This window comes from Pelobates fuscus, chromosome 2 (assembly GCF_036172605.1).
Source record: "Pelobates fuscus isolate aPelFus1 chromosome 2, aPelFus1.pri, whole genome shotgun sequence".
In the NCBI taxonomy this organism is placed as follows: Eukaryota; Metazoa; Chordata; class Amphibia; order Anura; family Pelobatidae; genus Pelobates; species Pelobates fuscus.
The window spans coordinates 216508649-216524838 of record NC_086318.1 but is presented as its reverse complement, the minus strand read 5'-3'; the positions used below and the strand labels follow the sequence as shown (position 1 = coordinate 216524838).

General features: G+C 39.1%; 1 protein-coding gene across 4 annotated transcripts in view; it reads left to right on the top strand.

Annotated features, from left to right (window-relative positions):
• The window catches only part of MTCL3 (MTCL family member 3), a 65962-nt gene that overhangs the window by 39811 nt on the left and 9961 nt on the right, over nucleotides 1–16190 (top strand). For 2 of the 4 annotated variants that reach the window (XM_063443171.1, XM_063443167.1), the window contains exons 3-6: nucleotides 2987–3238; nucleotides 8798–9106; nucleotides 9200–9279; nucleotides 13239–14448. In XM_063443171.1, coding sequence (XP_063299241.1) covers nucleotides 3104–3238; nucleotides 8798–9106; nucleotides 9200–9279; nucleotides 13239–14448 — 1734 coding nt within the window. In that variant the 5' untranslated portion in view covers nucleotides 2987–3103. Of the gene's footprint in view, nucleotides 1–2986; nucleotides 3239–8797; nucleotides 9107–9199; nucleotides 9280–13238; nucleotides 14449–14975; nucleotides 15051–16190 lie in introns of those variants that run through there. The other 2 variants (XM_063443168.1, XM_063443169.1) reach the window with 2 other exon arrangements.

Here is a 16190-nt window from a genome sequence, read left to right as displayed (position 1 = left end):
GTGGCCCATGGGCTGCATGTTTGACATGCTTGTACTAAACCATAGCATGGGGTCTATATTGCATCACTAAAAATGTATTTAGCAGACGTATCTATTCTTTCTAGCATATGTACTGCAGTTATTTTTGTAGGCACGATGTAAATTTTAATTATCTATATTGCCTGGTGTCCCCTGGCACTGTCCCTACATTCAGTGTTTCAACATTTACTAGCAGTTTATTACTGAATAAGGGTCCCTGGCCTCTACCGGAGGTAAGGCTGTGAAGGCAGAGATAACACACTTCCTTCTAACCATACAGATTCATAACAGCAATGATGGCTGGGACATGCTGAAAGTATTAAGCAGACATTCTCAGCTAAAGCCAAAGCACAGGGGGATGGGCTGCTGGAAACTAACATCTAACATTAAACATGGTTTAACATTGAATAAAAGGACAGCGCCAGGGGTCTTCTGACACTATAACCACTTCAATGAAATAAAGCAGTTACAGTGCCTAGTGTCCTTTCAACCACAATTTACAAAGGGTTCAATAAGCAGTATGCTTTAATAGCAAGCTATGAATTGAAATTAATTATGTAGTAATATATATTAATGTGAGTATTGTAATCATCGTAACAATGTTATAGATTATGTTATGTAATATTCGTAAATATTGTAACGAGGTCCCTAGAGCACAGCTAATGAAGTAAAGAAGGGAGACATGAAGTCATGCATATTACAGATGTTCAGGAGAAGGTCCCACATGTGTGATTGTTGCATTGACAAATGGGGTCATATATGAAATGTATGCATTCTTGGCCACTAAACAGTTTGTTGGCTCTAGACACACGGCAAAGGGTGCAAGCAGTTTTTTTTCCTTTTCTTTTGAACTGTTTCCTTTGCTTTTTAAAACGTTACAGCAAGAGATGGTGAGTGTGGCAGATGAAGAGTAAGTCTCTTTTTTTCTCTGGCTACTATACACGTATCTGTGGTGAAGGAGAGCATGTCTTGGGTGCCCTTCATAGCTGCTATGCCATCCTAAATTGTGCTTCTAGAGGGTGCGGACTGTAATTTTCACCAAGTCAGTAATTATTCTAAGTGTAATTCATTCATCCCCATGAATTAAGGGTTTTGAAAAAATAACAGGCAGATCGTATAATATAAACAAATATGACCTACAATTTTTTAAATAAATGTGCCACCCATACCTTGGGTAATGATCTTCAGACATTATATGTGCATTCTATTAATCTAATTGCTTATAATGCTTGAAAATATAAATATTACTCATGAAAGTCATTGCTGAATAAAATAAAATGTTCCAAAACAGAATCAAGCACGTAATATCAAATACATTCTTGCTTATTGAGCAACAGACAGGTTATTTGACTGTAGTTTTGCCCTGTATAACAGAATGCAGTGATATGGTTAAGTACTCTCAAAATTATTCCAATAGGCAGGAAGTACTGGAAGTACTGGCTGTTGCATGAACTTGACATAACAAAATCATAGTTGCCAAAATGTGAATTTTTTTCCAGGGACACGTTGCAGCACAACTATCAATTACTACCTTGAATATTTACCACACCCACTACCGCAAAGCTCTGCCCACACATGCATTACCCACATCATTAATCTCTGCCTACTTATCAGATTACAGGGTCTACTCAATAAAGGGAACATGGTGTTATAAAGGTTTACTCGATAAAGAGAGAACTGCAGAGAATTGAGATGGTAATTTTAAAGCAGTGCACTCCCATGAGCATGCTGTGCCAAGAATTGCCGCGTGTTACCATGGCAACACTCCGACACAGCATTCTGAGTGAAGAACGCCTGGAGCCAGAGGACCTGCAGGCTATACACAACTCACCATCACCGGATCAACAGGGCAGAGCACCCCTTACACACGCACAGCATCCCTGACACAAAGCACCTCTCACACACATAACACCCTCACACAGCACCTCTGACACACACACTCTCAGCACCCCTCACACACACTCAGCACCCCTCACATACACTTAGCATTCCTCACACACACAGCACCGCCAACACACACAGCACCCCTCACACACACATAGCACCACACACACACAGCACCCCTGACACAAATCACCACACACAGAAGTATTTTAGGCCTACCTGGCACTGGAGACTGTTGATGGGAGGTCAGGTAGCCATTTCCGGTGGGGGGCAGAGCTTGTGGGAGGCGGGGCTTGCAGACGTTTGTGGAGCTTGCATCATGGGGAAGGAGACTATGTCCACGAGGCGGAGCAGCAGCCTGTGTGCCGGGGGAGCTGCTGAGAAATCGGAAGGGAGACTATCAGTGCTCCCTCCGTCCCCCAGCAGCCCCTCAATGCAGCCCCCAGCATCTCCCAGCACCACTTTCCTGAATTCCCTCGGACTGTAACAAGCTGTTACAGTCCGAGGGAATATAATAAAAGCACATGGCCAGCAAGTTGCCGGGACTGTTCCGGGAGAGTAAATTGCCGGGACAGACTCCAGCTTGCTGGGACTGTACAGGCAAGAACGGCATAGTTGACAACAAAAGCCACACCTAAGGAAACTAAAAGTGGCAATAGTTCTGTTAATGCACACTTTCCACATCATTTCCTGGTACTGAGATTGACCTATACTTAAAGGGGCACAATAGTCACCAGACCAACTACCGCTTAATGGGTGTGTATAGTATGTCCCTGCAGGCTTTTTAATGTAAACTATAAAACAGTTTTTGCATTACTGCCTAGTAAAACCTCTAGTGGTCGTCATTCAGTGCTGCACAAATTATTCTGCATAATGCTCTAACAGATGTATTCCATATATCTGACAAACAATATAAAATGTTTGATCAACTGAACTTAAAATTGTTAAATACCGTAATTGTATTTATGTCATCATGTAAAATTCCAGGCATTTTTATTAATTGGAAAAAAAAATTTATAATGACCTTGTAAGCATCAGAGTTGTTATTTTTCTTTCTTTTTTCCTCACACAATCTCATTCATAGCCAGGAGCCAATTCTGCCAAGATATGCACAAATAAAACAACGCCTATCATCCATAAAGACCAGAGGAAAGAGAGAGAGGTGCAAAAACGATTACTGGAAGACACTCACTCTGCAGCCATGGAGCTGAGAAGACAGATAGAGAATAATGAAAGGAACTGGAAAGTTGAAAAGATGGAATTAATGGAACGATTTGATAGTGAAAGAAGAGAATGGGAAAGCCAGTGGAAGATAATGCAGAGGAAGATAGAAGAGGTACAGTGGGTATACAATTTTAGAAAAAGTACAATTATTACAATGTTGTTGTCACCAGCAAGTTCCATTCCTCTGCACAATAGAAGAATGTTGCACACTGTTTGGTATGTGGTATGGCATCATTGTATGTTCCCGAACATAAGCATATTTGAGAACATTACAAAGAATATGCCTTAATTAAATGCTTACTGGCTCAAAGGTATTGAGATGCATTTGTGAGAATTCCGCTTGGATATGAGGTGACTCAAAAAAGACAGGGGACTGCACTGGAAAGAGGGGATCGGATTTTGAGATAAGATTCCTTGGAGAGATGGAATGAAATGGAAAGAGGAGATTTAATAGGAAGTTTTGTAACTTTGATGAATTGTTATGGTTAATAATTTTTTTTTTTTTTTTTTTATTCTTTATTTTTGCAGTGCATATGGTGGTAACATTCAGGCACGTGGTACCCCAAAGGCAATCCACATGCATATTTCAAAACAAAGCGTGTATAACATGGAAGCATTAGGGTATGGTAGTACAATGCACTATTTTTATATTTATGAACAGGCTTAAATCATGCTATTTAGGCATATTTTAGATTATAAGATAGCTTTTCAATAGTGTTATCAATCGCTGTAATCACAGTAGGTATCTGAAGGTCTATGTGAGTTAACGGTTACACAACATCACTTTTTATAGTTAGGGTAAACAGGTTTGCTGAGACATTCTACGATACATTATTGATAATGGTAAAATGTAGCTGGAACCTAACTTGTCAAGTTTACTGCCCTTTTTATGTTTACTGACAGCAAGATAGACGAATATGGTGCGCTTGTAATTTATGCTAGGATGCTATTTGTGCTGCCCTGCATATCACATTGTTAACCATGGATATAATTCAACAGTATATCTGTGAGTCACAAAACCAGTCCGTGTTGCCACAAGAGAAAGAACTGGCTAGTAGTACAACACATAGCACTTGTATAGCAATAGTTAACAGCACTTTTTCCTGTAGATTCAGCGTATGTTGTGTTCTAGATCTGTTTTGAGTCCAGGGGGTCCCGGGCAAGGGGCTGCCTTTTCAAGCGTGGGTACGGTACCTGTCTGAGAACTTGCGCCAGTCGAGGGGTTGAGACCTGCAGGCCGTGATTCAGGCGAGCTGTGGATGCCAGCTTCCGTGGTTGTTGGGTCGCGTATAGCTTGCTGTACAGGCACCATATCAGAGCTGCAGTCCCGGTCACCTTTCAGACGGTGCCCCGCAGGGGCCAGGCAGAGCTCCTTCATTGTGGATTATTCAGCTGGCTTGTGGTCGTCGCATGAGCTCAGCCCGATCTGCGCAGGGTAACCCCCTGCATTTGAGCTTGTGGGAAGCCGAGACCGCGGGGGCTCAGGAGGTGAGTGTCCTGTTGAGGCTCTGTGTGTCTTGTGTGTTTCATGTGGCTTAATGGGTCGAGCCTGCTTAAACCGGTGGGCTGCCTCGTGCAAGATGTGTGCGGGGGGAGCTCATTTTTCGGTTCCCGCGTTTATGGCCTCCGCCATCTTGGATGCAGGCCTTAGGCGGTGAAGTCTCAGGGCCTTAGTTGTGCTTTGGTGGGTAAGTGTGGCTGCAGGTTGTGGACCGGGATTACCCCCACCGGTCCAGAGGGGGGGGAACAGGGCCGGGTTCGCCAAGGTTCTGTGTGTCTGCTGGGCCCCTTCAGACAGGATAGTGGAGCAGCGGCCGTCCACTCCACTCACCGCCGGGAAGGTCCCGCTTGGGACCGCGAGGACCTCCCCTCCGAGGGACTAAAACCGGGAGAGCAAGCCTCGCCTCGGATCCGGTGCCCCCTGCACTTGGTGGGTCGCGGTTGGTGGTGGTTCTATTCCCTGAAATGCTTGGGTTATAGGCTTATTTGTTGGTGGTTTGCAGGAGCTGATTTACCCTGTGACCGTCCAGCATGGCGGTCCGGCCCCGCCCCCCGTTATGGTTAATTATTAATGAGCAAGCAATACAATTCTGTGATTAGTTGGGTAACCAGAAAGTATACCTAAAATACTTTCTGGATACCCAAGTAATCACAGAATTGTATTGCTTGCTCATTAATAATCTGTGGAATGTAAGTGTAACTGTTGAGAGAAGACTGGTTGGAGTAAACGTCAGAGCAATGTTGTTGGGAGATTATAGGAAGAGAAAAGCAAAGTGGTTGTACAGTGTTTGTTAATGATCTAAATGCCTGGATTAGCACATTGAACTTTCATCTGGAATTTTTGGGGAGTCAGTGGTAAGACTAGAGCCAGGTATGTAAGGTAAGAGTTGCAAGAATCTAGCTCCTAGCAATTGAATTAGCATTTTGGTTCATTCTGGTATTATATACGGATAGATCGCAGCCATCGTATTTAAGTCAAAATAGTGGGATTTAGAAATGCCTACATTCCATGACACAAAGCTGTGTAGCTTCTGATAGTCTACTGATATCAGAAGTTATGTTGTCTGCACAGTTGCAATCAATGCAGGAGTTGAAGGATTACCTAACATTTTTTTTTTCTGGAACTCCTGAGGCAGACAGATGATTGCTCCTTAAAAATTCACTTGAGAAGTCAGTCTAAAGAAACATAAATGAATAGTCAACCAGCCTCAAGACACACTACAAAGGATAGATCAGATTATTATTATTATCGCCATTTATATAGCGCCAACAGATTCCATGGCGCTTTACAATATTATAAGAGGAGGAGAGAGTAGAGTGCTGCCCTTTAGGAGAGAGCAAGAGACATGTATGTAAGGTAGAGGTTACTCTGAGAGGCCATACATTTTCCTAAAGAGATTGGTTTTAAGGCACTTCGTAAACAATTGAAGATTAGGGGAGAGTCTGATGGCGGTAGGCAGGCTATTCCATAGGAAGGGAGCCACCTGCGAGAAGTCCTGCAAGCATGAGTTGTGAGAGGAGCGGACAGGAGAAGGTAACAGGCAGAGTGGAGAGACCGAGAATGGGCATACCTATGGATCTGTGAAGAGATATAAGAGGGGCTAGAATTGTTCAGTGCTTTATAGGTATGGGTTAGCACTTTGAATTGACTCCTATAGGATACAGGAAGCCAATGTAAGGACTTACAGAGGGGTGAGGTGTTGGAGGACCGACTTGAGAGGAAAATCAGTCTGGCGGCAGCATTCATTACAGACTTTACAGGGACAATGCGGCTTTTGGGAAGACCAATCAAGAGAGGGTCACAATACGTAAGAAAGTGCCGGATACGGGCTATGTTTTTAAGATGGAATTTACAGGATAAGGCCAGAGTCAAGTATGATGTCAAGACAGTGCGCTTGCAAGGATGGACTTATGTGGATACCACTAACTTGAAAGGAGAGCAAAAGAGGAGGATCAGTATTAGAAGGAGGAAAGACAAGGAGATCGGTTTTAGAGAAATTGAGTTTCAGAAAGCAGGAGGAGATGGAAGAAAGGCAAGCAGTGACACGTTGCAGGACGGCAGGGGAGAGGTCCAGGGAGGAGAGATATATCTGGAGGTCATCAGCGTAAAGGTGGTAGTGGAATCTAAAAGAAGTAATACGTTTTTCAAGAGAGACAGTATAAAGAGAAAATAGAAGGGGACCAAGGACAGAGCCTTGGGGGACTCCGACCGAGACAGGACAAGGGGAGGAGGTATCATTAGAAAAGGAGACACTGCAGGAAAACCACGAGAGGACAGAGTCACAGAGACAGAGTGATTGAAAAGTTTGAAGAAGGAGAGCATGATCAACGGTGTCAAAGGCAGCAGAGAGGTCAAGAAGTATTAGTATGGAGTAGTGGCCTTTGGATTTAGCTGTGATTAGGTCGTTAGTAACTTTGATAAGAGCAGTCTCAGTAGAGTGGAGAGGGTGGAAGCCAGATTGAAGAGGGTCAAGGAGAGAGTTGGAATTGAGGAAGTGAGACACACGGGGAAAGACAAGTCTTTCCAGAAGCTTTGAGGAAGGCACAAGACAAAGGGGAGAGAGATCTGATAATGTGAGATGGGACAGGATCGAGCAGGCAAGTGGTGGGGAGAGAGGAAAGGAGAAGTGCAGCCACCTCTTGTTCAGTAGCCGGAGGAAAGTCTGAAGGGTAGGAAAGGCATGATCTACGTGTGGTTGAGAAATAGAACGGCAAGGTGGGGGAAATTATTTCCATAGCTGTTCAATCTTGTCGGTAAAGTAGCATGCAAAGCTATCGGCTCTAAGGTTAGTTTGGGGGGTGGCCACATCAGGGCAAAGAAGAGAATTAAAGGTGTCAAGGAGATGCCTGGGATTGCGGGAGAATGAACTAATGAGAAAGGAAAAGTTTGACTGTTTGGCGAGGGCAAGGAAGGCAAGATCAGCTTGAGTTACATTTTTAAGTAAGATTGTTGGTGATTTTACCCAATTTAGATAGTAAAAATGTGTGAGTAGGGGCTATCTTAAATCAACCTCCCCAATCATCTTCATCAGAATTTAGTGGACACACTTTAGTAAATACCAATGATCATACAAGCTATTTTCAGGATTCATATTATTCGATTTAATTTCGCTTAACAAAGCATGCACACTTACTACAGTCATACACATATCAAGAAGTGTAAATTAGAAAATCTAGAGAGGCATGTTTGGATCAACAGCAAAAAAAAGATGTGAGGAAGGCTGAACTTGATGGGCGCATGCCTCTTTTCAGCCTATGTAACTATGTAATGCATGGCAAAAATGTACATACTAAAACTTAGATAGGCTGGCTAATAAAACTTGATGGTTTTTTTTATCTTGATACATACAGTAAATGTATACTGTTCTTACACAGATGTCATGTGACAATATTTTTGTCAGCTGGAAGCAGCTTCTATTGTCTCATAAGGTGGCTGCTAACATGCATAACTATATATATAAAAAAGGGAAATTTAATTACGGTTAACAGAAATTCTATTACTGAAAAATGAGAGCTTGAAAAGTAAAATTAGACAATGTATTAGTTTTGTTTTGAATAACATACTTCTTAATTCTATAGCATATGTAACTGAAAAGAAGCCCCGGACTAAGATCATTTTAAAGAACAATCATATAAAGAAGTTACACAACATTTTTCATCTGCCTGTGTATTTAACATGTGTTTTCTTTTTTGAATTTTAAAAACAGTAACACAAATATCACATTTTAGTTTATATTTTTAAGAAAAGAATTTGCAACAATGCTTAATCCTCATATATAATAGTAAGTCAAAAATTACATTGTATGCGATAAAACCATTTCATCTATAGCCATCTTTTATTACAAACGATCTCTCTCATGAAAAACTACTTTATGCCAAGTGACAGTCCCGATAGATTATAAGGTGTTGGGAATTAACCCACCAGTTCAGTCATGGGGAAATCTTTACATAGCATATGGTTGTGTATATACATATAAAAATAACTTAATTCAGAACCTTCCAGAAATGTTTTTGGCCCAATAATGTTTTTTTATCAAGCCTTTTTAAGGCTGAAACGCTGCTGGAGGGTTCAAAATAAAGTCACTGTTCTGAGAATTTTTGTGTGCGAGATCTTTTTTTCATAACATTCTGGATTACCATCTATATTGGTGACTTCCTATTTTGTTGACAGCTTTATCAGGAGGTGAAGCTTCGAAGGGAGAACAAACTGAATGAAGAGGACACGGAGATCAAGGGAAAAACATTGCCTTTTTCAGCACCTTTTGTTTATGGTGAACCCAATGAACAAAATCACACAACAAAACACATTCAACAGTATAATGCAATCAACAACAACAAGGAACCAAGTACAAGGACTCTGTCAAAAGTGTATCCTAATCTAAGTGAGGAGCCAATACTGGAGTTACCCCATCACAAACTGGAGCATGAAAATTGCTTTGATCACAAAATGTCCAAAACAGACAATGACACCCTGAATGATGTGAGTTATTACTTTACTATGCAATATCCACTATATTTTGTATTTAAAAAAAAAAAAAAAGTAATAGAAATTTAAATATTTCTATTGTTTCAGGCACTAAAAGAAATCGCCAGAGTGAGTGAGGAACTATGTAAATACCAAGAAGAGATTCGCAAGAAAACCAGCTGCAAAAAGTAGGTGTTCAAATAATGCTTAAGCACAGTAAAGGAAACATTTATTTACATAGTTTATTGAATTAAATATATTTGGGATCATCTCTCACACTAATTGAGCTGCTATAGTGTTTTTGAGAGAAATTCCCCATGTGTCCTTGTTACCCCTCCCCCCCACCACCCCCAAGACATTTTTGTTTTGAATGCAATACTCAAAAGGTGTGACATGGATAACATCAACAGCAGGAAAGTAATCATGGATTATCGACAGTGGCAAAAGGATGTTCAATCAGTGACATGTATCCTAGTTTAACCATAGCACCCCTAGCTTGTGTGACATGAAATTTACCAATAAGGTTTCAAATCTGAAATTGCAGACATTACTCCTCTGGCTTTCAGTTCATTCAGGAAATTTTTGATGTCACAGGAAGTACTATAAAAATAAAGGCTGCTTGGATCTAGACAACCCTTGGCAGTGAAGGAAACATTTAAAGGGACACTATAGCCACCAGAACAACTACAGCTTATTGAATTTGTTCTGGTAAGTAGAATCATTACCTTCAGGCTTTTTGTAAAATGCAGTGTTTAAATTACAGCCTAGTGATAACTTCACTGGCTACTCCTTAGATGACTGTTAGAGATCCTTCCTGGGTCATGGCTGCCTAAAATGCATCCAAACATTCAGTATCTCCTCCCACTGCATGCAGACACTGAACTTTCCTCATAGAGATTAATTGATTCAATTCATCTCTATGAGCAGATGCTGATTGGCCATGGCTGTGTTTGACTCATGCTGGTTCTGCCCCTGATCTGCCTCCTTGTCAGTCTCAGCCAATCCTATGGGGAAGCATTGTGATTGGATCAGGCTACCACTTCTGATGATGTCAGCAGACTGCTTGTTTTTTTTTTTTTAGGCAAACAGCATGCAGAGTTACAGTTTCTGGCTTGAGTACAGTAAGATTTTGCTATATTTATGGAGGCATGAGGGTCCCAGGGGGGCTAGATGGTGGTGTTAACACTATAGGGTCAAGAATACATGTTTGTGTTCCTGACCCTATAGTGATCCTTTAAGGTTATAATCATTAAGTTTCCACAAATACTATAAGGTGAACCCTATTTTATATTACTGTTTGTTAACCACTTATTATAAGGTTCTGTGCTTGTTGCATTCAAAATAAATAATTCCAAGATAATAGTTAAAGCTTTGTTTATTTAATGAACCCATGATCCCATCAAGGAAAAAACATTTGACCCAGACAACGAGCAAAAGTACTTTATAGTAAGAACTGCATAAAATAATTCTTACAAGGAAAGTTTCTTGTATTTTTTAAATACATAGATGGGATCTAATGCAAAGTCAACCAGAACATTATGAGAAATAATGTTGTTGTTTCTACATATACCGTATTTCTGATAACACTTTCTTTCTTTTTATATTAACATGGCTTGATTAATTCAACCTAATCAGTAATTAACAAAAAACTGTTTCTCGGTGTACTTATCTGGTCAATTTCTTGAAACTTACAACTGACATGTAACAGTATCTGTAAAAGATCTCCAATCAGCAAATCAGCAATACTCTCTAAGATCACAGAGTGACTGCCCAGGGGTAGTAATGCAATGGCAGTCCAGATGTCAGGTTTAAGTAATAAAAGTTGTGTTTTGCCAGTTTACCTAATGAGGTCCAAGACTCTACATTGCAGTTGCTATATTTTCGTTGAGCATTATTTTTATTTTTTTATTTTTTTTACTTTATCTTAAAAAATTATTCCTCAAAATTGTATGTTAGATGACTCACTGAACTGAAATTCCAAGGAAGCAAAGCAGATTTCTCCTTATCCTTGTGTCAATGTATTAATGCCATTACTGATACCGTTGAACAGAGCTACAGATGTTTAACATTAAAACATTTCCTGGGATTTATATATCTATTACAAAGTGATACTACTATTGAAAAGATGGAGAGGAATGCACTTAGGACATGATTTTTAAAGCAAATCAGCAAACTCAGTTGCCTAAGAAACTAAATATGTTGCCATATTATTCCCCTGACCTTGCAAAACAACATGAAACATGTTGGATCAGTTCATACTGTTTCCTAATAAAATAACCCTTGTTTCTATGTTTCTATATAATATAGTTTCACTCCTGCAAAAGGCAATGATGTTGACATAAAAGCTCATTGCCAACAAAAAGCCCATATCAATCATTTAAAGAGACACCATAGTCACCCAGCCCACTTCAGCTCAATGTAGTGCAGTGAGTGCAGTGTCCCCGTGCCCTTAACCCAGCAGTATAAAACATTGTGGTTTTTGAGAGTTAAGTCCCCTTTAGTGGCTGTCAGTATGACAGCCACTAGAGGGGCTTGGTCACATGACATGGAAGTCCCATAGGGAAGCATTGATTCTGTTCTTTCCTGTGGGAAAGTTTGAACGCGGGCTCCTCTATGAGGAGCATTGGATTGGACCATCATAGAGGAGGCCCTATCTACAAATAGGGACAGTAACACTATATCATTAGGAATACAGCTTTGTAATACTAGCGCTGTAGTGTTCTCTTCAGTGTGATTGTCTTTGGTAGTACATGTTTTTGCTACTAGTTAAATGGTCACTAAAATCTAAAATAACTTTTGCTTCTTTTAAAGTAAGAAAACCTATGAATGCAATGATTTTATAGTGCTCAAAAAGAATCGCAAGTGTTTTTTGCGGAACTTCACTGCCTGAATGCATCTGTCTGAAAGAAAATAGATTATTCAATAGAAATAATTAATCACTGTTCCCAATTAGTAATGTCAACCTTCTCATTAAAGTATAACCGTTGGCAAAATAAAATAACATTAGTAATTCACATCCCTATATTTATCTATATTCTGGAACTGGGTGCCTCCATCTAGAATCAAATCCATAGTGTTACAAACAATAAACAATGGGTTTATGTAGTAAAAGTGTCATGCTTGTTTTTCACATCTTCAGACATTGGCACATTTTGTTCCTGTTCTGACATGCCGTAATCTCTGAGAATAATTGTTTCCTTGCTAGTCAAGTTGTGTGGCTCATTTATCAGTGTCATTTTCCTAGCTTATTTATTTTAAATTTTTTTTACAGACTGCATAGTTTCAAAATAAGTGTTTGTGAGTCTAATGATACTATTGTTAAGAAATAACTAGGCGAAATAGTTCAGTTAAAATTAAAATAATAAATAAAATATATCTTACATAGTTAAAGAAAATTACACACGTGAGGATGAGAACAGTGCCCCCTTTTTATATATAGCACGCAGCAGTATTAAGGAAAAAAGTTATGTTAGAAAAAATGAACTTTAAGGCACACTAAAGATAGTACATTTCCAAACATGCCAAACAAATCCATACAAACACAACACTTTATGTGTAAGTCACAATGTTTCTCCACCTCTAAAACAATATGTGTTCACTGTCAGTCAGCTGGATTGTTATATCTATTGCTAAATCTTTTTTTATATATTTATATATATTTAAGAGAAAATTGGACTCATTAAAAAAGGTTATATGTGATTTTCAATGTTTTGTTCAATGGTATTATTTCCATAGAAGGGACATCCTTGTTCATTAGACTATTTAAAATAGACCTCCTCCTTCAAGAACATTTAGAGTAAACATTCACCCTGTCTTATCTGTCTTCTCTGATTAGCAGGCTTAGCTGCTTTCTTAACTGGTTGGCAAGCTCTGCCTCAGCTTTGAGTAGCATGCCGGAGCTAACTAGGGCAAAAATGGGACCTCACTTTTTAACCATCCTCAATGCATGGTGAGTATAACATGCTCCCATAGAAAAAACTAAATACTAGTACATCCTAAAATATAACACTTTGACAGTTCACCAATTTTAATTACAACAATTATCATTTTGCTAATGGTTATTCATATATAATATTAAGCAATTTAAATGTATGTTACAAATAAATTATATATAATTACATTTTTTTATTTCTTTTCAAATGAACAGAATTGTGTCAGTTCCATCCATTGGACAAGCCAAAGAAGCAAAAGACAAAGCTTCAAAAGTTGAGAACATTTTTTTAAGCAAAAATACCCAAAATATTGGTGAAAATAAATCCAAGGGTACCACTAACATGAAAGCCACCTTGTGTGACAATTTGAGTGCACATTCGGAACTAGTGGACATGCCTTTGGAAGTACAAGATTCATCATATCCATCCTGGTGTTTCTCATGGCACTTAACAAATTCACAGTTTCCTGAAATGGATAAAACACTATTGTCTAATAAAAGCAAAATATGTCCCGATGCCTACCCCACTGCAAGTAAGAAGGAGGTGGTTGATAACCATGCAGAGTTTATGGTTAATACAAACTATGACGGGATATGCCACATGCAGGTTCTTTGTGATTTTAATACACTTGAAGACAATATGACAAAGACTTTCTTAAATAAGAAAGCATGTGCTGAAAAAGATAACCGAAATGTCCCCGCTTCTTCATGTGACTTACAATGTACTGGAAATATGCATTCGGATATGTTATTGTTAGAACATTCTCCTTTGGGTTGTGGTTCTAGTTATAATAGTACAATGAAAAATGGAAAGCTTGCAGCAAAGATTGATGAATTTAATAGAACTGTATTTAAAACAGGCAAAGGCAGTGAATTATTTCCTGAACTACCTCTCGACATGTCCCAAATTGGTAATGAAGAGTCTTGGAATCATTCATTATGTGACTGTCCTACAATTGTTACTACCAGTACAAGCACATGCACACATGCTCCTGAAAAAACTGTGCAAGCGTCTGTAGACCGCAACCTTCATAGTAATAGCAAGAGTGTGAAAGTGGCAAGTCAACCCTTTCAAACGACTGAAACGCATAATACAAGCAGCTACCAGACTATGTTACAGGAGCACAACTGGAAGCCAAGCAATTTGTCAGGACGACCTCGCTCTGCAGACTCCAGGTCCAATTATAGAGTTGTTGAAAAGCTTTTGAAGAGCTATGAGAATAAAACTGCTTCTCCGTTGGTTAGTTCTAAGCATTCGTCCAGTAAATTGACACAATCAGATTTCCTACTGACAGATTCTGGCTCAGAAGCACTGACTCAGTGTTTAGAAATGCTACAGATTGAAAAATCGACAAAGACTTTGCAGAATGACATTTCCATTTTTTGGCAACCTAGGCAAGAAGCGTTGAACTTCAAGCCACCAGAGGTAAACATTTAATTGTGATAAATATATATGAGTTCTCTTTTTAAGAAACATATACAAAATAAAAGGGTTCCTATAATATACATACTATTAGTTAAAGGAACATTCTGAGCACCATAACCACTACAACTCACTGCAGTGGATATGATGCCAGGACCTATGATGCCAGGCTTACCTTATTGTTAGTAGTCAAATGTTTTTGAATGGCATGACTTTTACATGGGGTATCACCACTTCAAAATCAAAAAGAGGTTTTGTCTCTCTATCCAAACGTGTTGGATTGGAGACAGAGGTCAGTATGGTGGTATCAGCTCCTCCTAAGGGCTTGGACCCTAACTTCCAGCTATCGCCACTCCCAGCCTCCACTACAAACGCCAGAAAGTTTGAAGTTCCTAAATATGAAATTTTGATAGCTCTCCTGAGTTAAGCCTTGCCGTGCAGGGATTAGCTCTGTGGGATCTTGGTGTGTTCCTTTAATGGGATAATATAAACCTGAGAATGTTTTGTAATTTCTGCTTTGTTTTATTCAGTCAGTTAAAGGGTACTCCAGGCACTCAATCATGTTACCTGAAATTTGCTGATTGTGTTACAATCAGCTATAATAGGTGTTTATTTGAATTAACCTTCTTTAGTTTTTTTGTGTTGCTTTTTTTGTTTAATTACTTTTCCTATAAACGCTTACCCTTTCTTTCTCTTCATCCCAATGTAAGTACTAAAATACTAACGTGCACAATGTAATGACAAGAGATAGAAAGCTGACAATGTACCTCAACACCCAGAAACCATCACTGTGACCATAAAGCACTGTTTATGGGATATATGCTGTAGCACTACTACATACCTCCCAAATGTTTATATTTAGGAGGGACAGTCTCTATATTTGGGCCCAAATCCCTTTGTTCCTCTTTTCTCTTCTAATATCTAATATGTGTTTTCTAGGAGCTCAGTATTGTTTGTGTGTTTGAATGTATAACAGAACTCCCCAGCAATAATACTGCAATAGATGTGTTTTCAAAATTACTCGTATTCCCTAAAGTTAAAGTGTCTCTGTTTGTCCATTTGAAATGTTAGGAGGTATGATACTATAAAAGATTAGGATTAGCATCAGATGAGTCACTTTTGGTGAGATTGGTTTACTGTAGAAGCTTCAAGTCTGGGGATTCGCCATAAATGCAGGCACTTCAAGTGCATCTTTTTTTATAAAAAAATAATTTTTTATTTAAACATCTTTTTATAAATTTAATTTATTGTTTTTGCATATATTTTAATACATTATCTATGTGTTTCTTGTTAGTCTCCATGGTTTTCCAAGGTTTTAGCTCATGGATCACTATGGCTCTTGTATTTTCACTATTTTTTTCAGGAAACAAGAGGAAATACTAGGGATCAACCGATATTAATTTTTAGAGCCGATACCGATACCGATAATCTGTGAACTTTCAGGCCGATAGCTGATAACTTGCTGATATTCTGTACATTTACCATTTTGAAAAAAAAAAACTATTTCAAAAGGTAAATGCACAAAATATACATGCCACATGTAGTAGATGCAGTGTGTTTAGACAGGGGAGCTGTGTGTGTTTGTGTAGTGGATGCAGTGTGTATTTGTATAGTGTGTATATAATGAATGCAGGGTGTGTTTGTGTAGTGTGTCTAGTGAATGCAGTGAGTGTTTGTGTAGTGTGTGTATATATAGTGAATGCAGTGTGTGTGGTGTGCGTAAAGTGAATGCAGTGTGTGTGTAG